At 42.1% G+C, this 24,903-nt stretch overlaps 1 protein-coding gene across 1 annotated transcript in view; it reads right to left on the bottom strand.

Moving 5' to 3' along the window:
* Positions 1–24,903, bottom strand: part of hcn4 (hyperpolarization activated cyclic nucleotide-gated potassium channel 4) — a 94,928-nt gene that overhangs the window by 16,409 nt on the left and 53,616 nt on the right. Inside the window, exons 3-6 of the mRNA XM_088921354.1 lie at positions 18,447–18,608; positions 16,335–16,553; positions 2,517–2,663; positions 1,135–1,375 (exon numbers count right to left, since the gene is read on the bottom strand). Coding sequence (XP_088777480.1) covers positions 1,135–1,375; positions 2,517–2,663; positions 16,335–16,553; positions 18,447–18,608 — 769 coding nt within the window. The remainder of the gene's footprint in view (positions 1–1,134; positions 1,376–2,516; positions 2,664–16,334; positions 16,554–18,446; positions 18,609–24,903) is intronic.

The raw sequence follows: 24,903 nt of genomic DNA, 5'->3' as shown, positions 1-24,903 counted from the left end.
ATTACTTGTTTGTGTGAAGAAATCTGAATTTGCTAGAAATTATTTCAACAGCTTCAGATAACCCTAACAGGGTGTGACTTAGCGAGAGAAAGTGTGGTACTGATTTGATATTGACTCTCCTGGCTGAGGAAATGGCTGTGTGGTCAGGATGAGCCCATCAGACCCCCGGCCCTCAGCGAGGGTGGAGAGAGGAGTGATGGAAGGCAAAGCACTCTGGGATAGCTGAGCAGGACACCTGTGCTTGTACTTGTACCTTGTACTTGTACTTGTACACCTTAATCAGGTGAGGTAAAAGCTTTGTCTTCTTTTACATATTTGCATTGAAGGCTTCCATTTATTCTAATAGTACTAAAGGCATCCTCATTTGGAAAAATTGAATGCTCTACCCTCATTTTAAAACTGCAGTATACCCCAAGGAGTGGCTGTTCCACATTTTAACAAGTGGTCCAAAGTCTGTTATGGAAATTGGCTGAAACAACCTTCCAGGAAGATGCCAGGAACCCCATGCCACAGAGTTACAAAAGGGAGCCTCAGCTCTTCACTGTTTTCAACAGAGAACGTACTGTAGGCGCTTCCCCTTCTTTTAAATTGATGTCAAAGGTGCTCATGATGCTGTTGTCTCAGACAGAACCATCTTGGAAGGGACACTGACACTCTAAAAATGATGTCCAAAGGCCAAGTGTGAGCTGCACTGTAGGATGGTAGTGTTTCTTTTCAACATTTATGCTGCTCTTGGTAGGGATTCAATGGTCCCTCTCTGGATATGTCTCCTCACTCCAAGGCATGTAAAAATATGGGTGATGTATAATATTGCTCAAGCAAAGGTTAATAAAGAAATTCTGTCTGCCCACTCTTTAACCAGACCAAGTTACCTAACAAGTTCCTGACATCTGACTGCCAGAATGCACAGGGGGAGAATAATGTCACAAAACCAATTGGTTAAAGCGATATAATCTGAAGCTGTGGAGGTTTCCCTCCATTGATATTTATAATAAATATACATAGTTCACAGAACTGACTCTGCAGAGCCTCTGCTTTCAGTGAGGAAACAATCCAGCCTGTGGGAAGTGAAGGAACATTATTCATGCGCCCTGTGTCGCTGTGCAGAAGAACTGGTCCAGCAGGCGCTCTTACCCCCGAAGTACGAGCCGTCGGACAGCTTGGTCTCCTTGTTGCCCTTCGTCAGCACGCTCACCACCCCGTGCTGGATGAAGTACATCTTTTTGCCAATGGTGCCTTCGCGGATGATGTAGTCACCGGGCTGGAACACTTCGAAACGCAGCTTCGTCAGCATGGATGTGACAAAATTCGGGTCGGCATTGGCAAACAGAGGCATGGATGCCACGAGTTTCCGGCAGTTAAAATTAATGATTTCCTGCAAAGAAAGTCACCAAAGAAAGGGTCCTGCTGTTAACGTGTGTAGGGTGGTCACATCCCTATTGTCTTCGAGATGGTTTGTCATTATATTGTTCCAGTACGTTTGGAACAATCACAGAGGCCTTAGAAAAGTTTTAAAAAGCCAAATTTGATTTCCCTATAGAAACAAGTCATACAGTATGTTTATTGTTTCAAAATACCTTTTCTAAACTTTACTGTGATTTTATCTTGGTTAAATAAATCTATCCATGTCTGTACAATCTGTCCTTGTCTTACTACAGTCTGTTATGCCATCATCATGATTTGAAGTAAGCTTTTACAAGGGAGAAGTTGAAAAGTTTTCACTTTGATAATAATGGCAAAATAATAGTAAAGTACGATGCTGAGAGCAGGCTGACTGGTTTTGCTTCAACGGATGTTACTGAACAATAGCACAATCAAATTGTTTTCGTCTGGGGAGTTAACAATGGGCTTTAAATAAAGTTCACTTTAAATTGAATTCAATAACCAAGATATGCGCGGCTCAGTTGAATTGACATCCCAACATCTAAAAAGTGACTGCATGAGGAGTTCTCTTCTCCACTCCTTTACAGTGAGTTTGCTTACAAAAGTGCTGAGAACGCACTTCTGTGGCCCAGGGTTATTCTGCCACGTACTGTTCTAATCGGTTCATTATCTTTGCACACATACTGCATACTACTGGTTTGATCCAGAAAAGAAACTTACAAATAAATTCAGGAAATTTAAAAGGAACTAATCTAAAACTACAGAACATTGATGTGTGCATGGGGCCAGTTTGTTCTAGGAATATGAAGTACTGCCAATTCTTTTTTTTGCCAGCATGAGACTGATTTTGCCAAAAAAATATATGGAAATGACCATGTGTTTAAAGACCATGTGTTTAAAGCATGAACAATTTGTAGCCAAGTCACTTATTTGTTACTATTTTTTAATGAATTGAGTTTACCACTTATTATAATCAGCGATTAAATTTGTTATCCATTACTGACTTTTTAAAAACTGTTTCCACAGATGTATTTAGACCAGTGGCCAAAGCTCTCTCCAGGAATCCTCATAATTGCACACACTCTGAGGTCAGTACTCTGGGAAATCCAGCTGTTCGCAGCTGATTGCCTTACCTCTCGCAGCGGCTCGCTGAGCTCTCCCAGGATGCTCTCCTCGTCGAACATCTTGCCCTGGTAGCGATGCTCGTAGTAGTCATGGATCCGCTGGCGCATGTCGGCGGGGAGCTTGTGGAAAGACATATACTGCTCCACCTGCTTGTACTGAAAGGACAGATAAGAAGCGCTGCCGTCAACATTATACAGACATCGATCATGAGGATGACAATTATGAATCGCAGTTTGTCATCAACGCTGCAGCAATTGCAAGTATGGCCACTGTACTTCATTAGCTAACATCTGTGTTTAATTCTGAATGTATGAGCCAGGATCCACAACCCGCCACTGGGTGATACTCTCTTCTCTGGACTGGAAATGTCGTGCTCATGCTGCGAAGCTGAGATAAGGAGAAACCTGCTGTCAGCGGTGCTGTGCTTCAGGTGAGATGTAACACTGAGATCCTGACGAGGTGCAGTTTTAAAGTCTTAATGGCTCTCTTTGTAAGAAGAAGGGTGGTACAACCCAGAGAGATCCCCCAGGGACCTGGCTGCCCCTGAATGAGAGCACCGGCAGCTCCCCAGAGCCAGGAGCCCCCGCACGGGCAGAGCAACAGGAATCCGCATCCCTGAGAATCCTACATCCCTCCACTAGCGTTCGACAAGTCTGTGTCTCGCTCTGCTGTCTCACTCAGGGTACAATCGATTAGTCATTGCTGGTAAACCACACGAGGGTGAGCTTTGACAACCCAGAGAAAGAGGAAAGTGATGAATTCATGCTGCCAGTGTCACTTCTGTTCTGTTCTCCCAGTGGCCTCATCTCACAGTGCAGCACTACCTTGAACTACGTTGCAGCAGCCTCAAGTTCTGCCTGTTCTGCCTGAGGGCTTTATCCTTTATTTTATTTTTTGTTTCCTGATATCGCGTCAGCTTCTGTACAGGCATTACGTGCACAGCAGAGCCTCCTTTTTGGAAACAGCATTTTGACAGTTCATTGTTGAAACAGACCTGGTGTTCTTCTCACATGTGAGCTGATTGCCACATGTACAGCACGTGTTTGAGCAGGCAGGTCAATGGTTTGGAACTGAGCTTTCCAAAAACATTACACAAGCCTTATGAACATGGCATACTAAAGTATATGTGGAAACACTGGGCAATGCTCAAACTATGTCAATAATAAGTTTCCCATACTAATCAGTACTGTCACGAGCAGCAGGGATGGGTGATTTTCACACTGCATACTGGCCCCCTTGTCTTCTGTCAAGGTGCAGTTCTCATGTTGAAACCAGATGTATTTCAAAAAGGCTCCTAAGCTACAATTATTCCACAGAGTCTAAAGAACTACTCCATTAAACATTTTGTGCTTTTAATGTTAAGGCACCTGACTATTTTTGTAGATGTGATGACCACAAAAGTCATAGAAGCGCCTCTTTATTTGGAAACATAAAACAGAGCATCTTGGATTAATTTCCCAGTGAATCTGTAAATCAGGTGCTTAATGTGGTCACCATGGAGTTTAAAACAAAAGTTTAGGAGGGAAGACAACAGTTAAATTCAATGCAACTCAGCTATTAGTAATTCATAATCACTCCTGTTGTTATTTATTTAAATACTATACGTGATCCCCTTCTCTCCCTCACATACATCTTCTGCATCCAACCTCCACCCCACCTCCCCCTCTGCAGCTGCCCCTTGGTCACTCCTCACTCCACAGGACAGCCCCAGCCTCCTTGTCCTCTGGCCAGGAGGTCAGCTCTCAGCTAAGCAGGTGAAACCAAATTTACTGTAACAAAAACACTCCATAAACCTTCCAATATGCTTAATTCCTAGGTTTTACTCCTAGTGATTCATCTACAATATACGTCAGATCAAAATAACATCTAAATTCATGAAGAAGCAAAGCTACAACAGGACTCAGCAACACCTCAGAATCCTGTATCAATGGTACCTGAGACTAGAATAGAGAAGCCTATAGGACTGAATCAGAGCTTCTAAGTTAGGTTTATAAACAGAATACTGTAAACTTTAAAAACAATGCCCGCCAATGATTTAAAAGAGTTTATTTTATGCCTTTTCTGTATTTTTGAAGTCCCACTTGAAATGAAGCTAAGATAAGATTACTAGAACTGGGAACTGCTAGGAAAGTTACTTAATAAGCAGAATATAAAGTTCAGCTTTAATTAGGTCCTACACTGCCCTGAAGAGAACATTTATTGGGAGTGAACTGCCAGTACTAACTGGGACAAAGCCTGATGTGTTGCAGCAAGAGCTAACTGCAAATGAACAGCAGAGATGGAGAAACAATGAAAGGAAGAGATGGCAGAGATATCAAGGCAGAAAAAGAGCGCAGGATGAAGAACTGTTCCTGAGCTCAGGAGATAAGCTGCACACAAAATGACCATCCAGCCTTGGCTAATCACTGCCTTCTGGAACTGCTTCAGAATCACCTTCACATAAGGAGGAATGTCTGCCTTATTTCCCATCTGCAGCTCTGTAATGGCCATGACATAGATCCCGTTATGAGCCGCAGTGATTGTCTCGACCAATCAAAATGGTGAAAAACAATTAATCTATTTGTCAAATAATTGGCAATGGGCAATTGCTAATCTAAGCAGCTCACTGTTCCAGTCACCTTTGAGCATGGCCTTCAGTCCAGTATGGAGTTCTTGGAAGGCAGACCACAGCCAGTTCAGAGAGCAGGCCAATATACAGCAGGTTGCTATACTTAGAATATTTTAGAGCATAATAACATAAGATAGGAAACCTTACAAATGAGGGCTTTGGGCTCATCTAGCTCATATGGTTGTTTTTTTATCAAAGCACTACTAGTATGCTGTTTTTGTGCCTACACATCTGGAGATAGATTATCTTTACGTATTAAAAAAATCTGCAGCAGTGTTACATGTCAAGCAAAGAAGGAAAAGCCAAGCTTACAGCAGCCAGAAACTGCCGATCTGAGCTGGTTTCCCACACTCTTTCAGACACACTCGACTGCACTGAGGCTCCGTGTTGCCCTCCCAGGCCTGGGAGTGCTGAGGGAGGGGGCACGTGCGCAGGTTAGAGTTGGTGTTGGATTTTTTTAATGTGCCAATTAAATTATTATTCATCCCAAAAAACTCCTGTTTGTTGTGGTCCCTAGCTAATCCAGTATAAAAAGCTCATACGAAGAATGTCCAACATGTTGGGAACAGATTTGTCCTTGCTGTAATGTACCCACACTGTCCTGAGTTATCTCTTCTCCTTCTGACTATTTTATTTTGTGAAACTCTTGTTTTTATTTCTTATTTACTTATTTATAGGTGTGTCCTCATAAGTTGTTTCTTTGCTGGTCACTTCCCGAATCGTTTTTGGCAGGAGTTCTGCTGATTAAAGAAAATAACATTGTACAAACCCCTGGGCCAAGCGAATTGAAACAAAAGGATGGTTAGGAAGGAGAGAAGGCCTTTTCACCCATCTTATAGAGAGCAGATCTCATCCAGCTGCCACCTGTAGGAACACCAACAGGAGCAACACGACTAGCTGCCCAGACTTCAAAACTGTAAAAAGGTTTGCATCTTCCTCTTACCTCTTCAAAGCAGTGGACAGATAGAGGACTTGTGAAGAGATTCTTAAATAGAATCAGTAGTCTAAAATACAGTACATATTGTCAGACAGAAAACAAGAATGTACTGTAACTGAATACAAAAATGTGAAAATACACTTCTCTCTTGCTCGAGAATTTCTTGGAAGAATTAGAAACCTGTCCGACCAAAATTATTTCTAGTACAACACAAGAAATCTTGCAATGGTTGCAAAAAGAAAGTTTAAAGCCTTACAAGGAATTTTCTATTAATACATCAACCCTCCTTAACCTTTTAAAATATTTGTAATACTAAAAAAATAACAATATAAAATACATGCTTAGGTCTTTTATATATTTGGGTATTTATAGACAGTTAAAACTTAAAACAATCAACAAGTTAATAATGATGTCATAAACAGTTAGATCACAATACTCATTTTTCTTATGAATGCTACTTACAACTCCTGACCTAGAGTGTTCCAGCATTTAAAAATACTGTATTCAGATTGTAGGCTACAGAAGCAACAGTTTCCCTTTCAAAACTCCGCAGGGCTCAAAGATATCAAGAATGTCAGCTCTCTGGATTGAGCTGCACCTTTGAGCCATACAGGATCTTCTAAGAAGACTAAACAGGAACTCATATAAACATTTGCTTACTTGCTTTCTTGTTTCTCTCTCTTCCTTTCAGCTGTGTCATTAAAGTACAGTACTTCCCTGTCATCACACTCGTACCTCATTCTCACTCGACACGCAAGCACCTACTGCAATTTCAGGACAAGCCAGTGAGTCAATCAGCCACCTGCTGTACAGCACACATTGAATACTGCTTGTAAGGCAACAGCTGGCAAACTCTGCAAGCTGTGTTTTTGAACAAACTGCTGATGGAAAGTGCACCCAGGCCATGAGAGATGAAGTCTTTCCAAATAACAGTCACGGTCAAAATCAAAAACCTTCAACACGGCAAGTTAACTGCTCCTTGTCCCCTGCAGCGATGCCCTGCAGTGCAGCTTCATGATCAAGGGTACTCTGTGCTTTGAGACAGCCGGTTTAAAGGAAAGTGCTTCATCATGAGAGTGGTGTAAAAGAGACGGATAAAAGTGAGATTCCTCTACACATTAGATCCAAGCCCATGTAAAATCAAAACTCTGACCCACCTGCTGGACACCAATTCCAGACTCTGTTGCTGGACAGTGGGTTACTGGATGTCCTGGGCTTCTGCCACTGAGTGTCAGGTTTGGATTGTTCAGTTGGCCGCTGGTGGAAGCTCCAGTTTAATCCTGGCTTGAGCACTTGTTCGAGGAAATGAACTTAATTAGTGGTCAGGTCAGGACCTGTTACCTTGCCAGTGTTGGTTTTGCTCAGACATGTGTCCACTTATGTACAGAGTTGTCAGCGGGGAACAGGAATCAAATAATGTTTGTTGCTCTGTCTTGGCTGATAACAGCACATCTCTCTGGACAGGCATGATTTCCAGGTAAGTCTGCGCCAATGAAGAGTGCTGAAACGCACACACAGGCTCACACAGGGGCCCAGACAGACAGGGGTCCTGTCTGCTGTGGTCACTGCCATCACAGCCAGCCACACATGCTAATGATGCCTCTGACTGCAACACGCGCAGTTCCAGATTCAGGCTTCTCAGCTGTGCACCATGCATGTGCTGGGTGATTTTCCAGGCACTGAGGCAGGGGCAGTTATACAGCCATATAAAGAACACTGGCAGGTGAAAGCACTGGGACGCTGTGGCAGGCTCTTGAGACATGGGCCGTGCATTACAGACACTGTTAGGTTAACCAGCTGGCAGGATGGCTAGAACAAAACAACCGAATGAAACAGACTGGAAGAAAATGGAAACGGACAGATGCCAGTGTAGGATTATATTCCAATATGACAGTTTACAGCAGTTTACTGTCCAGTATTCTGGACAAGTTAATTTATACAGCAGAACCAAAAATAATAATGTGCCCACATGAAGGTACAGTATTAAGTCACAAACGTTCCTAAAATGTTTATTATTAACATATCCTAATATTTCCAATAACCTGAATAATGAAAACACTCATTTAGGAAACATGGGACTTGCAATGATCAGCTCCATTATCAAGAAATCTTTTTTTTGTCTATTTAAGAATTGTCTAGATCTGCAAAGAAAATAATTATTTACTACAAAATATAGACAACTGAACTAAATTAAATCAGCATAAAACTTTCAGATATTTATCCCCAGGCAATTGCTAGAGAAACTGTAAAACCTTGTCAATCTCTGATCAAGGAACCTGTGAAAAATGCTTGTTGATCTGAAAAATTGGATCTACGATAATAAACTGTGAACACTCCCCAAACACATGCTGTGTGGCTTCTTCTGGGCTGTTGAACTGTGTGGATGGACTTCAGATTGAAGCTACAATATTAAAATGGGTCTTATAAATTCAAATTTGATTTAGAAAGGTGTATTTCATGATTGGCAGAACTGTCATGATTAAGATTGGACTGGTATTAGTTTCACACACCAAGAAAGCATTGCACAAACACTCCAGGATCTTTCAGAAATTACTTCTGAATTTGTGACTGAGAGTCCAGTGAATGAATAACCTACGATTACTATTAAATACATTCCCCAGGCAAGGGTGACATATTACTGTACGCAAAGGGAATTTCCATCTTACATAATTTCTCTTAAAGGACTGTTCATTCTTGCCTGAAACCCAGAAGCTCTGAAGAAATAAAACCATCGGCAACATTAAGCACGTAATCACATCTCCATTGTGGACAGTGGAGTAATATCCCATCACACTGTGACAGCCAGGGTGCTTCGGTTGATATATTACAGAATGAGCAGTGAAATATGAATCAGAGGGCACAAGAGAAAACTACGTGGATGTGCATGGAGGCACCTCTTTACCCCAGTGTGTGCTCGTGTGTTTTTTTACAGCATCACACAGCCTGGTGCTACAGTCTGTCTCTGTTGCTTCCTTCAGCTTCTCTTTCGCTTGATCGTGCCTGAAATAACAGAACAATGTATTTCCCAGTGGAGAAGCCAGCCACTTAATTATGCTGCATTTTTTTAACTTAAGCTTTTTTTCCTTTTCTCCTTTGGAACGGTGTCAGACTGAGAATGCGCAGTCTAAGCGTACAGTGGCCTGTGGCTATAATGCCAGATTTCACTGCTGACTGACTGCAGCGCTGTCACTGCATGTGAGAGTCTGTCAGTATGAAGGTAGGTAGGTAGGTAGGTAGGTAGGTCCCTTTTCAGGCCATAAAGGCCCATGGGGGAATGAGGGGCAAGGGCCACCATTTTTCTCAACCATCCGACACTGGAGGTGGAGGTGATGTGGTCAACATCACTCTCCGGCCGGCCTATTACCCCCAGAAGGATTAACCCCTGGTACTCACTTGGAAAGCAGGCTGAGTGGGCCTGGGAGCCGTCTGGAAGGAATTAGAGCAAGCTCCATCACTTACCCATACCTGGGATTGAACCAGGACCTTCCGGTCAGGAGCTTGACACTAGAGGAGTTTGTAAAACCTGATGAAGAGTAAAACAGCCTCATCTGTAAGGGGTTACTGATGACACTACAACTAAGCACCCAAGTAATCTTAACATTAACATAACCCTAATCTTAACATTACCCACCACTAACCTCTTCAAACGCTTTAGCTGCTAATGACTGTCGATGTTTTCATCTATAAAACATGAGGAAACACTAAAAAAAGACAAAACAATGATTGGATATTTAGAAATATCCCTGTCTTGGGTAATGGGACTCGGGGATCTTTGCACATGAAAACTTGCAGCTTAATTTTGATAACGTTGAAGTCCAGGAGCCTTCCTAGCCATTACTTCAAAATAAAAGGTATCGTTCTAAAACTTCACAAAATGCGCATTAGTCCCCTTCATAATAAAGAAACACTATTTCTGAGGGAGGCGCGAAATACCACCCCTCAGGTCCAGCTGCTGCAGGATACTTCCCTGTATACAGCCTCCTTTCCCCCAGTCCTGCGACAGACACTCATCCCTCGCCCCTCACTTCTCCCTGTGACACAAAGTCCTTTAACTAAACTCATGTGAGAAAGTGCATCAAGATTCGTCACTCATATACAGTAACTACCGATTACACCCAAGTCATTTGCTGTGTTTTGCAAATCACTGAGGCCCTATTTAGTGGCCTCTAGTGGCAGACCAGTGGAAATGTCACCCCCTGCCCCAGTATTATATAGTTCAGAGAAGAGTGGCCTGAGTTACTCCTGACATCAAAGACCACACACATACAGACTACAGGGAAAGAACATCGATCTCTATCAGAGAATACAAGCTACTGTAATTTGATTGAAGTTTTCAAAATGCTCAAAGGTATTGAAAAAGTAAACCCTATGGTTACTTGAGGCTCTACTACGAAATGAGGACCTGAGATCACAAGCGCGAAGCAGGAAGAGATCGATTGGGACTGGGAAACAGAAGGCATGTCTTCGCCAGAAGAGCGGCAGATTTCTGAACGACCGTGAGCATCAGCTGACGTTGAAACTCAAAGCTCTTTGCTTACCGACGCTCCTGAAAACAAAGTCTCAGGAGCAAGTCTGGCAAAAAAAATGGAAGCGCTCAAAAAGTTTTTCATAAAGAAATAAGTTTTGCAGTATTGGGCCATGAGTCTAATCACCTTTAGGATTCACATTAATTATGCCCAGAGAACCTGTGCATAATTGCTCAGTTACATTCTTACCAATATAACTATCCTAACGCCAAGCTGCTAGTGCAATTTGTAGTTTGCGTGTCACAACTTGCAGCTGACAAATGCATCTGCTGGGGATCCCTCTGTCAGGAAATCAGCTTCTGATTTGTAATACGTCTGACAATGAGTCTGCTACCTATCCACTGCCTCATAGAGGTGATGAAGTACAATATCTTTCTGTGAAATACAAAAGGATCTACACTACAGCTTTCTCTCATGCCTTCACAAACAGTTAATTGAAGATGCTGTCATACAGATAATTTCAGTTTTTGCCTGCTCTGGATATGCAACTATTGCCCAGTATCGAGTGGTGCATATGAATGATCACTTCGTTATTTATGGTTTTTCAAACCTTTACCTATGGTGTAACAGTATGCTCCTTAGCAGGCAGCGGAAAAAGGCAGTAACCATTGATTGTCACAAAGCGTCTTTCGGGACCCTATGCAGATGGCAGAATCCGGAGGGGAATGAGACAAACATAGGGAAAAAGACTAGGATCGCGGCTGGAAGAACAGGGGGCGTGTCCAAGGTGCGCTGGTGCTCGGGGGCGTGGCCAAGGAAAACAAGTCCGAAGGAGTCCGTAAGAAAATCCAGACAACGCAAAAGTCCTGAGCCGGGTGGTCCATCCAAGACAAAGACATGACAGAAGTTAAAAGCCGGGGCCGGATCCGGCGAGGGGTCGGGGGAATAAAAGAGGGATACAGAGCCAGGCACTCCGAGCCCTGGACCCAGATGGTCAGGACGCCGTTGTGAAGCTGATACCGTCGAGGCACTCCTGGACTCGCTGGTAGGCGGGCTTCCAGGAGCTCATCTTCCAAAGCTGAGCCCGGATTGGTAGGAGCGTCTGGCTATTATAGGAAGGGGGCTTGAACCGGAGGCAGGTGCGGGAAATCAAAGATAAACAAGAGAGTGCCGGAGCGGCCTTAAGAGGAGGGGCCGACGATTGTGACATTGATGGCTTTCTACTGTAGTATAACAATAAAAATATCGCTCTGTCATTTTTATGTAAATTGCTGTTCTTGTTAAACCATTGCCAATTCAGGACTGCTGACTTGCTTCTGACAGACACAGCATTTATCACACTTAGGCACATTGTGAGAAATGTCTTCTCTCACAGCAGATTATACCCTGGGCTTCCTGATAATACTTTTTAGTCTGACTTTGTTATTATTGTTTGCAGAGTTTCTTTTTTTATTGGCGGAGATTTTTTTTTACAGATTACACGTCACCTTAAGGAGATCCTGTCTGAGATCAACTGTACAAAATACTAATCCATTTATTGCCTAAAAATAGTCCTTCAAAATAAACCCTTCATTCTGTTAACCAGTTCAGTCCTTTATTTATTTCAACAATTAGTCTGCCTGCTCTGTTTTTTATTGATATGAATAGGTTTTAATTCTAATTTGGATTCAATAATAACTTTAGGGATAGTGTAGGGATAATTAATCCAGTAGCAACTAAGTATATCCCTGGGGTGTCAGCTTTACTATTACCAATTTTGTAGTATTTATTGTGTGTGCTGTTTTTATTTTGCATTTTCTTTTGTTTTAGTTTGTTTCTCCTTCCTGCTCAGAGTCTTTACACATTAGCCCACAGCAAAATCTGGGTGCAATATGTCACATGACAAGTCATCACTGACAGTTAAAAATGCTGAGGGCTTGCAGGGGCTTCTGTCTTTTTTTCCAGTTAAATCCACTCTAAACCAAATGTTCTAATCAATATTGATTGATTGTAAACATTGAACTCTTATTTTAGGACCTAAAATAAATATGAGGTAGAAAAAGATGGTTTAAACACCCACAAAATACCATTCCTCTTATAACCTTATCACCAAATAGCACACTTTCTAAAACAAACAATGAAAAGAGCTTAAATATCTTTAATTTCAAGGATCTTAGGATCAGAAACCATAAACAGCTCTTGATTTCAACATCCCCTGATTTCTCCTAACTGCAATCCTAACTCATACACAAAGTAACAATTCTTTCTTCATCAAAAATATGGAAATCAGTAATCTCTAATTGGACAACTCATTAAATCCAGAAGGCTGTGATATACTGTAAATAGAGGGCTGTGGGAGACAATTTCAGATGAAAACCTTACTTTCAAAAAACAATTGCCTCTGTAGTCTAATCCCTTTTAAACACCTTCGTCACTCAGTCTTTCATGCTGGCACACAGCATCTGTACACCAGCTCTGCACAGACCTTTGCCTACACCGCCACTCAGCCTGCCCCGACCAGGACTCAGAGGAGCAGGAAGGCTGGTCCAGGTCAATAGTGGGGTGAGGAAGAACGAGATGTCCACTGCCAGAGGTGCTCATGAGCTGCTGCTGGGGCTCTAAATGGAATTCAAACTCTCACTGTACAGTGCATTTTGAGAATTCGGGCTGTGCACACACCCCTCAAGTATCTTTCTAGCCAGGAGTTTCCTCCATATGACATTAGAGTATGGACATGGAAACCTTCAGACACTGCATTGCCCTCGTGGTGCCTGCAACAGCGCCCAGTCTGTCCCATTTGCAGAGATCTTGGGAGAGGCTGACAAGAGCACTGAGGCACTTTCATCTCCCTTGAGGAAAAGAGAACAGCTCTTGACTCACTCTGGAGAAACAGAGCAAGCTCTGTGGCATGGTGTCTCTTTCCGTTGAGTTCAGAAGGGCTGCAATTTCTTTTCTGACCTGTGATCTCTAAAAAGGTGTCCACTTAAAAAAAAACATTTCTACGTACTGTACCCCTGCGGGCTTTGCCCTCATGCAATTATCATACTGTATATTCTACAGCCATCAGGCCTTCTCTATAACTACCGTAGTGCCTGATGGGAACTGTCCCTCTTCCTAGCCATTGTGAGGGAATTGTGGCTCTATTTTTCCCAGGAACAATGAAAAGATAAGATCACTTTATTGGCCATATTCAATTTCTTGTATTAGGAATTTGTCTGTTCGCATACCCCAGCTTGCTCTCCATGAGACACACAGGCACACAGACAGGGAGAGAAGCCTGGGGTCAGAGCGCAAGGTCAGCCATTTATACGGCGCCCCTGGAGCAGTTGGGGTTAAGGGCCTCGCTCAGAGGCCCAACGGAGTAGGATTCCTCTGCCGGCCGTGGGATACGAACTGGCAACCTCCCATCCACAGGCGTAGATCCTGAGCCACAGAGGTACCGCTCTGCCCCCTCAGCACTCAAACCAAGCCAAGGTCATGCGACTCTTCAGGGGACGACTGCCCTGCTGTGCACCATGAGTTCCAAGAGCAGGAGCTGGAATTGGCAGGTGGGCTCTGAGGGCCTGTGAGCAGCAGTGCTGGATAATGGAGCTGCACAGTTTGCAGCCCATTGTTTCTCGCCACTCCCCTGAGAGGCTCCTGCAGGGAAAGGTCAAGCCCTGACTTCAGACAAGAGCACGTGGCTTGTCACCTCCAGGTCCCTACTCTGCTCCAGAGGGGAAACACACGGCGAAACAGCTTGAAAATACAAGCAGCCAAAGATGAGTATAAAAACGTTTCACTTATATTGAAATACAGGCATGAAGAGTGAAGAACCGTGGGGGTCTGAAATATATTAAAATATATTTCAAATGGTTAGATGGTTAAATTTGTTTAAACATACAGTAGATGTACAGTATTATACCAGACATTTTTAAACAGTGTACTATATGACTGGCATCCTGGCCAGGCTTCAGTTCGGCCAGGTTCCTTGTGCTCTGGGTGGATTTCTGATATGATACTGTATACATATATTCAATACATTTACAGTATGAGTAACATACTTTTAGGACATGTTTTTTAAACATGCCTTTTTTAGCAGATGAACAGCTGTGATATAAAATATTAGACCAGCGAAGGAGTCAACCTGCAGTCTAAGTGCTATTGGCCAAGTCAAACTTGGAAAAGAAATCTTTGCAAGCTCTAGTCAGGCTGCTGTTAGATGGAGTGTCTTTGCAAGGCACACTGAATCCCCAGGACACTGCCCTACAGAGCTCATGCCCCAGGGAATCAGACTGGGAGCAGGAAACAGCTGGCAGACCTGCTTGGCACAGCCATTCCCTGAAAGCAGGGCAGCAGACAACACTGGCTTTTTAAACAACTGTAATATGATTAGCAGATCTGATCTGATCTTTTTTTGCGTTGTTTATCCCACTGGTTTTAAAGGCAAATTCAAGTTTAACTGCAACAAACCCTCACAGATTAAGAGACAGCATTACCTTCTCACTTCAATGGCACAAGAGTATAAAAGGTGGCACAGATCAATATTTCCATGTCAAGCTTTCCCTACTGCAAACCTCCACTTCCTGATCTTCCTCAGTCTGAAAGCTAAGGTTCTTGATTCAGTCAAGAATGGTGTCAGAGACTAGAGATGGTGTCAGTGCGATAGAGAAACCTCTATGTGGGCTGGGCTTCCAGTACCTTTTTGCATCAGTTTCAAGGTTCTTTGGTGGATATAAAATTGAAGCTCTGACCGGCTTGATTCCATGGATAGTTTTGCTAACACTACACCCTGCCTGTGGTCTGTGTCTGAAGACTTCAGAGGTCTGACCAATGACCTATGGTGCAACTGAAAACAATGCAAGGTAACTACTGTATGAAGTACCCTAGTGAGGCAAATCCTTCCCATTTAACACCAGAGAATTTCATCTCGTCTTTTGAGGTGACATTTTCACAGTGCTTTTAGCTCTGTGTTTGTCCACATAAGCTTGGGCTGTATAATACTGTAGTACTAATGATCCTGTAGGATCATTCTCAGTTACAAGAGGTATTGCATCTGTAAATTGCATTTTTGTTAGACATCTTTCTTCTACGATTAGCTCCTATTTACATTTGGCAGTATATCCAAAAAGGACTTTATATGGATTTAGTAGTCCATATATTTCAGCAAGGCATCTTCCTGAGCAAGACGTTTTTAATGCAGATTGTTTTTAGTGATGAGGTAAGAAGCTGGCACTTTTATGGTGCTATTCAGGGGTAATGGCTTGCAATCCACACAGATCAGCACAATGATCAAGCACTGTGATTGCTTTGCTGCAAGAGGATCAAAGAATTGTTTCTGTACTATCAGTATTTTAAAAGGAGCAGTTCACCAGGGCTGAGAGATTTTCTTTCCCAGTGGGCTCCTCTCTTTGTTGGGGGAAATCCAGAGTGCAAAAACATGAGGCAGCTTAGCAGCACAGCTCATTAACACCAAACCAGCCACTTCCTACAAGGATTTGACAGAGAGGGAGATGGGGCTTGCTTGGGCAGCTGTCAGAGACTCCTTTAGGTGAGACAGGAAATATTTTTGTTCTTCTGAGCTGAGAACGTAGGAAAAAGAAAGACGACTGACTTAAAATTAGGAAACAAGCATGTCTCTATTCATTAGCTGTTATACTGTATTTTATGTCGAATCACAGAATGACAACAGCAGAGAAGACCTTTGCTCCCTCTGTAGCCCAGACAGTGATCGTTCACCTGACCTCAGTGAAAGCTGCTGCACTGTTATTTGAGATACAGACGGAAAGCCGATGGGTATAAAAATGCACCGCCTCTCCCCAGCCCTCCCACCTATCTCCCCGGGTCAGGGGCTCACCTTCTCCTGGTACTGCCGCCGGGAGGAGTCGAGCGACTGGATGAGCGCGGTGGCGTGGCCGATGAACATGGCGTAGCAGGTGGCGCCCACGATCATGCTCAGCATGGTGAGCCATACGTCGGTCATGCCCACAGGGGCCTGCTGCCCGTAACCAATGCACAGCATGTGGCTCATGGCTTTGAACAGGGCGTAGGAGTACTGCTGGCCCCAGGTGTCATTCTGTGAGGGAGACACACATTGACAACATAAATACAAGGTGGCATAAACTTTCGAGATGCTGTTCCGCAAAAACATCACATATCTTATAACAGGGCTGGAATGTTCAGATTATAAATATCATGTGATTCAGACCTTTGGGTGATATTCACTGCTTCAATCCTCTTCTGTTCTCCTTAAATACTCTATGGTCCTCATTAGGCCTAATAAGGTACGATGGAGCAAATTGAAAAAGGAACGTCAAATGTTGACAGGACACAAGCAGGTTAGAAATAAAAAAACGTAACGCAGTGGGCATGTTTTCCTGAAATGAACTATTGTGCACCTTCTGAGCTCCTTTGGGTAATGCCCGCTGAACAGAGATGGAATAACAATAGAGTGTGATGTGAAGCAACATGTTTAAATCTGTCTGGGGTAGATTTCCCAAAGAACACAAAATCAAATAAAGCCAATTAGTTTGTATCTGCAAAAGCAAAACATGACAGAACCCCTCACCAAAACACACACAGGCACTAATGTATTAGCACATAGGCACTAACGGTTTAGCACGTAGCCATTTCATACTGTATATACTGTACATACACATGCGCAGATGAGATGCTCCCGGATGCAAATTCATCACATGCTTGGGGTGACTTGTTCCTGTATGAACACCCACCTGAAAGATGTGTGGCAGTCATTACATGCCAGCAACTGCAATACACAGCCAATCACCTGGAGAAGTGACGGTTACTTCACCAATTGAAATAAGGGAGAAAGGAGTAGAATTTAGCCTGGAAACCAGGGCTGACACCCATATTCTTAAAAATAATGCTGACGTATATTTAATGACAATGTAATATTGGACCTTGGCTTAATGTCTTAACCAAATGATGGCACTATCTACAGCACAGTGGTTTTGGTCACCACAATGGGACAACAGTCTAGAAACAGGGAAGATCACCACCAACTGGTCCACCAACACTACAGTACTTACAGCAGCAACTTTATTTTCCCTGGGGACGGCCCTTTCCAATATTGACTAAGCCCAGTCTTATTAGCTACAAGGTGGTAACACTGCTGTCAATGCTGTAGATATTGCTTAGAATGAAGTGAAAATAAACCAAAGAAGTTTGTGAGACTGAGTTAATGCCTTGTACTAAGTTGTACTAAGAAAATATGCCAGTATTGGAAATTATTGGAAATTAATTTGGTAGAACATTGAAAAGGGTTAAACTGTGGACTTCAAAACAGATGTTATAAAAATTGTGTGTCATCACCTTTCAGGGGCTTTCATGGGGCAATTATCTTCTATGAAATATATCACAAACTCATAATACTTGACATTACACTGTAATTACACGGGGCAGTTGTATCTTAGCCTGGAAAGAAGTCAGGTGGTGTCACTTTGTACCCCATATCCTCTGCGTTTTCATGCAGAAAGTGGGTCAAAAGTTCATTGTCTATTAATTTATTAAGTATAATCTCAAACTCAGGAATGTCTAAAAGAAGATTAACAATTGGTATTTTGCATTTTTTGCAAAATGCAGAAAAGTGAAGAAGCAAAGAAAAATGTTCCACCCGTCTTCATGATCAATTTGATTTTGCTTAATCACTGAAAATTTCAAAGCCTGTCCTTTTCCCTTTTAGTTGGAGCTGGTTATAAGGACAGGTCTACTGTTCACTGCCACTGGAGAAAAAGCTCACTGCACCTTATCTGAGCTTTCAATTGGGAGCTGAAATTAGATGACATTGTTAAATTAGAATTGGGACAATGGCATCACTGCAAATTTGGCAGTGGATCACTGACTTCAGCGTTGTCTGAATGAACATTGATACAGGTTCTGCAGCAAGGACTGGGACCAGATGGGAAGTGAGGTGCCTCTCAGCTCCGGGCAGCGCGGAGCTCGTACTCACCACCATCTTGTTTTTGGCGACCCAGCAGTCGCTGGGAAAGTCTTGCAGCATGGGAACCAGAAACTGCAGGCAGCCGTCCCAGTGGCACAGCAGCAGCATCATCCCGATCAGGTTGACGATGCGCACCACAGCGCTGGCCAGGTCATAGGTCATGTGGAAGATCTGTGGGTGCAAGAGAAAGCATCTGACTGCATTTTACTGCATCTTACTGCATCTTACAGTCTTTCCTCATCGGCAAGCCTGTTGGCCCATTGGAAGCCCATTGGCTTTTTCTCCACTCTATCTTTAGATCACCTTCTCGTGGCAAGTTCCTGTATGGCACTGCTTCTGCTTCAGTTTCTTAGACTGCACTTTCAGAGCCTTTGAGATTCTCTCCAGGATTTGGGTACTTTCTGGACCTTGTTCAGCTTTCATATGAAATTGCTGGATTTTTAAAGTCCTAACGCTAAATTGCAACCAATACAAAAGACACACAAAAAGGGGGGCGGGGGAGTTCCAATCTAAAAAAGGCAAAAGGGACAACTGGTCGAGGCAAGCAACTCCCAACTCAAACTGCCCCAGGTTTTGTGAAAGGAATTTGCAATCCAGTCATGCTTCTTTCCAGAAGACCAGATTCCGGAGTACAAACAACTGAGGCTTAAGAGTATTGCAGTCTGGACTCCACGTCACAAAACTTTTGGCTGCAGTTAGACCTGAGAACAAAAGGCACCATGCCTGAAGGTTGAGAGTGCAGCCACTTGTGAATCATCTCTGAGCAGCAGCAGCTGGGGCTCAGCAGCACAGCATGGTTACATCTGAAAGCACGTTAGTCACATATCCCCCAAAACGAGCGGGCAGGGACCTCAGAGCAGCTAGAACGGAGAGTGTTAGTGACGGTCTTCGTCTGGAGCCACCGATATGGTGATATTGCACGCGTTCTGTGTGCCCGTTTAAAGTGGATTAGCTGGTGCATTAAAATTTGAGAGGAATGGGAAGTTTTGTCCCAGTCAGGACTACTGTTCATCCTGCTGGTCCAGTTCTGTATTTCATGTAAACAGAGTGGGAGCCGGCAGGAGACTGACTGGACACAAGAGAACAGTCATACAGAGAAGAGATTAGACCCCTTTCAGTGACTGTAGCAACAACTAGATCAGTCCTGTAACACCTTTTAAATACAAAGGGCACTTTACCTCCAAACGAAACTTAAACTTAAATCAAGTTAAATTTCTCTAAGCATTTTGGTGAATTTAAGATAATGAAAATGAAGAATAGTATATTACAGTGTACTCAGTTACATAATAGAATTATAAACTCTGTTATATATTAGAAATCCTTCTATTTGTAGGAGCTAAATGCACTCTAATCTTATTCAGAACCTTCACTTTATGAATGCTGACGATTTATGGGGGAATGCTTAATACACATATATGTAAACCCTAAAGACTTCTTCTGGAAATGAATGTGGGATGGAAAAGGAGTTGTTTTAGTATGAAATTATATTTGGGCTTCTGTGTGTCAATAGGAGTGATTCTCATATTTTGCCTACTATAAATACACTGTGCCAACGGTTTTAACAATAAAGACTGGTAACGGACAGCTCTGTTAGATCGCTGTTTGGATCTGCATAAAAGCAGCTGGACTATTGCACAGAGTACAGATCATTTTGATAAATTAATGGCCATAGGCAGTGTCATTACAGGACATCAAACATCTTCTCTGCAACTAACTACAACACATTTTTATATGTTGGGCCCCCTAGAGACAGAGTACACAAAGATGCTACTGGTCTAGGAGCATGAATAGTTCTTGCAAACCAAAAGCAACAGGAGGTATTGTATAGGGCAGAAAACCTGTCAGTGAGGGGAAACTAGTTCCATTAGATGAAAGAGTTTCCTCCAGTTTGAGCTGTGCCTGAGCCTGTCAAGCAATCAGCAGGCAAGCAGTCAGTGAGTTTGCAATGGTGGAGCTCATCTGAAGGGAGACACGCTTGTCTTTTGGGACAGAAAACAAAAACACCCTCTTTTTTCATAGTGGAAGATTTCTCCTGAGACATGAGAAGTAATTCCACCTTCTAGGAAGATCAATAAAAAAATCAACAAAAAAGTGTAGAAGTCACTTACAGCCCTTAATCATCTGAAGTGCAGCAGCCATATCCCTCTGCAACTCACAACTGGCCTCCCACTGAAGCTCAGCAGGTGTGAGCCTGGTCAGTACCTGGATGGGAGACCTCCTGGGAAAAACTAAGGTTGCTGCTGGAAGAGGTGTTAGTGAGGCCAGCAGGAGGCTCTCACCCTGTGGTCTATGTGGGTCCTAATGCCTCAGTATAGTGACGGGGACACTATACTGTAAACAGGCGCTGTCCTTTGGATGATATAAAACCGAGGTCCTGACTCTCTGTGGTCATTAAAAATCCCAGGGCGTTTCTCGAAAAGAGCAGGAGTGTTACCCTGGTATCCTGGCCAAAATTCCCATTGGCCCTTACCAATCACGGCCTCCTAATAATCCCCCTCTATGAATTGGCTTCATTACTCTGTTCTCCTCCCCACTGAGAGCTGATGTGTGGTGAGCGTTCTGGTGCACTATGGCTGCCATCGCATTATCCAGGTGGGGCTGCACACTGGTGGCAGTGGAGGGGATCCCCATTACCTGTAAAGCACTTTGACTGGAGTGTCAATATATAAGTGTATTAGTGTAAGCGATTATTATTATTATTATTAAACTGGTTTAACATCTGAAAGAGTTTTTGATTTGTAGGAATCCTGCAAATGTTCTGAGGAATTAGAAGAGCATTAGGATATACACCTCTGCAGAGAAATGCACATCAGATTACCCAGCCTCCTTTTCTTCCTGTTCATAGGTTTCACAGACTAACCGTGCAGAAATAGTCATGCAAATACTCATGCATTGTGCTACTTTTAACAAAAATTCAGGACACGTGAAATAAAGTTTTTGATGTCCCTGAACAACTGTATTAAACTTTTGAACTCCTCAGAAACACAGCTATTCTGGGCTGAACAGAATAATGAAATGCAAATCTTAAGACTGTGTTGAAAATATTAAATAAGAGAGTTTTAAAATGCATTGAGTTCAGTTGATGCCAGATTTTCACATTGCATGTTTTTTTTTACATTTTTAGTTCATTAATATCAACTGACTGAGCGTAGCGTGGCTGTAAATCCAAAAGCAATCTGATTACATTTTTAAAATAAGCTATATTTAACATCTGAAAGGTGACTTGTTAAGAAAGGTGTCCATAATTGTATTATCTGCGCAACCTACAGTTATGAAAACTGGAAGTGATAAAAAAACTGTAAAAAACATCCCCATAAAGATCAAAGATCATTTTATTAGCCATATACAATTTCTTGTATTAGGAATTTGTCTTTTCTAATACCCCAGCTTGCTGTCCATGAGACACACAGACAGGGAGAGAGAAGCTTGGGGTCAGAGCGCAGGGTCAGCCATTCTACAGCACCCCTGGAGAAGCTGGGGTGAAGGACCTTGCTCAGGGGCCCAATGGAGTAGGCTCCAGTAGTAGTTCCAGCCACAGGCGCAGATCCTTAGCCACAGAGCCACACTTAGTGCCTTTAATGAGGAACTGGATTCTTTATAAATTTAACCACCAGATACTAACTCAAGCAAACACGTTTTAGGTTGAGATTTGAACATCAACAAATACTGCGTGGGAGGGAGTTACGTTAATCAGGTGGCTGGAATTGGAAAGATCTGAACTCTGAGGATGTCCAAGCAATCAGAGCCCTGGGAGGACAGCTTGGTCAGGAGTGGGGAGTGTTCAGAGCTTAAGCAAGGACAAAGGAACACAACCGTTCCACACTTTACAAATAAGTTAAAGAATTTTTAACTAATGCAAAAGAGTATGGTTATTAATGCAGATTTGTTGAGACAATAAATATGTTGTTTGGTCCTAGTTTTGGTAAGTCAATGTCTTGCTGCGGTTATTAGCTAAAAATGTTTCATGACTGAAGGTTTAATAGGCCAATAAACTGAGAATTTCAGTAGTTAACGCAGAATGCCACAAAAAAGTGATCCAATGATAGATTCCTGAAACAACCTAGCAGAAAGGAAAGAGGAATCTGACACTCAGCCCAGAAAGGAGATGTAATTAACATTGTCAAGGATCAAAGTCTCCATATTTCTCACACTTATTACAGTTATAAACATTTTCTGTCCTAAATCATTATTTTCAGCCTATTGTACAACAGCAGAGTGAAAGCATGGTACATTAGTGTAAAATACAGTGGAAGTCAGCAATTACCTGCAACCGCATATTAAACCTCATTAACAATTAGGCCATTCTCTCCTCAGAGAGCATGTGGGCAACGCAGCACAGAGAAGATTAATCCAGGAGGAGCTCAGCACATACTTACACACTGCAAACAAGTGTTACTATATGCAACAGAGGCTCTTTAAATGACCTCTGTTAAGATCTTTCATTAACTCTCATTATTTACTTTTCATTATAAAAAGTCCATTGTTTATTTGTATATATATATATTTGTAGTTGTAATTATCATTGTTAATTTAATCACTATTTTGACGGCTTGTATTTTTGCCTCGCCTGTGGTCCAACAGTATTCCTATTTTTTTGTATTTCCTTTTAGTTAATGTTTGAATGTTTTTTCCTTGCACAGGAGCACTTGTGCTCCATTTCTTCATCTGGCCTATATTTTTATAACTTTTGCAACCCCCCTTAGACACACCTTGTCTTAAGAATTTCACAGAAGTAGTGATAGTGTAGTGTGGTTACTGAATAAGAAATTATCACTCCTGTCTTTAAAGCAAGAGTTTTTTTTGGTTATGTTGCATTGCATAGATTGAAAGAGGGTGTTCTATGAACATATCAGTGAAAAGTGTATTTCCACAATTCTTATACTCACATATGTATATGATATATATGTATAAGGTGCATCTGCAGTTAAACCTCTTTGGTTATTGTGGCAAATATACGTATTCCTCTGTCAGTAAGGAAATCCAGAACTGTATGTTAAGTTGGCAGGATGAACAGATCACAGTTTTCTTCAAATTTCTACAAACAAACAAAAACAGCTGTCACTATCTGCGTACACACTGAGGTGGGATGGATGAGGTTGCTGGAATTTTCTAGAGGGATTCTGCTTAGGGAAAACTCTGCACATTCCAAATATTTTTCCCATAAAATGTATTAACTTTTCTTAACCACCAGCTAGAAAACCAGTTGCACAAAGCTGCTGTTAAGTTCGCAAGGTATGTGGGTTAAATATACCCACATACAAATTTTTAATGCTTTTTTCAACTGAGCTTGTTTCCTAGTCCTCCACACCTAGTCTAGATCGCATATTGATATAGTAAAAGAGTTGTCTTTGTTGAAATAATGACTCTTTCAGAGGTGTAATGTGACGGCAGCCTGTTTAAACACTAGCGACTCTACAGCTCATTACCCTGACCCTTGGACAATATGATAACTTCCCAGGAAGGGGTATTGGTGTCTGAGTAGGATATCATGATATAACCTTTAGAAAGCTGAGTGGTGCAACAATATAATTTTTCAATCCATTCCATAGGCCACACTTCTTCTTTTCTATAATGCACAGTACTGAACATTATAAACATTGTTAACATTGTTATGGGTTATTTTTGCAGGTCTTGCCCAAGGCATGCACTACAATAAGCAGGATCAATTGACAAAAGGGCACCTCAGAGGAGAATGTCTTTTATTGTTCTTTTAAGGTGAAAAAAATAGTTTTTTTTACTCAGTTTCACTCTGAAAATATCCACTCATTTTAGAGTGAAGAATATGGAATCACATTGAAGTCCAGGATTAGTCACCTGCTTGGTCTGTGCCTTTTGATTTCAGTTCAGATCTGACACTAGAAAGTGCACTGAGCTTTCACCTGACTCCTACATCTTCAATCAACTCGATTTGATTTCTCTTTCTATCATGACACACTCTACAGAAGATAGAAAATACAAAACAGATCTTTTTAATATGGATGTAGGAAATTTTACCAATTTGAAATTAACCCACTGTTTATAAAAATGTTGACAGTATAAAGAAGTGTTCATTTAAATCATGTTTTTGTTTTCTTCACATTGATAATTGTTTACATTAGTTAAATTTACATGTGTGTGCCAGACATGTACAATTGAAGATATTTTTGAAAAATACGTCATAACCTTTTCTAATGCATGTGTAATGATTACTTAGGTTTTGAATTTAATTTCCCTAATTTTCTTTGTATGGCTTTTGAGCTTGAAGTAATTCAATGAGTTGACTTCTCTGTACTTTTCTGGGTTTTGAACACTAAGGGCACTGTATCAAAAACCTTACATAATAAGACCCTCCATTCTGGTTTCCTTATTAAGACTTTTGTGTTCTGGAGACTTTTAGTGATTAAGACAGGTGTCCAGCACCTAGACCAGCACTGAGGTCTCTTGGATTGATGTCACCCTCAGGATTTTAATACTCCTCTACACACAC

This window comes from Atractosteus spatula, chromosome 7 (assembly GCF_055471065.1).
Source record: "Atractosteus spatula isolate fAtrSpa1 chromosome 7, fAtrSpa1.hap1, whole genome shotgun sequence".
Taxonomy (NCBI): domain Eukaryota; kingdom Metazoa; phylum Chordata; class Actinopteri; order Semionotiformes; family Lepisosteidae; genus Atractosteus; species Atractosteus spatula.
Note: the sequence above shows the minus strand (reverse complement) of the source record. Positions and strands in the feature narration are given on the sequence as shown.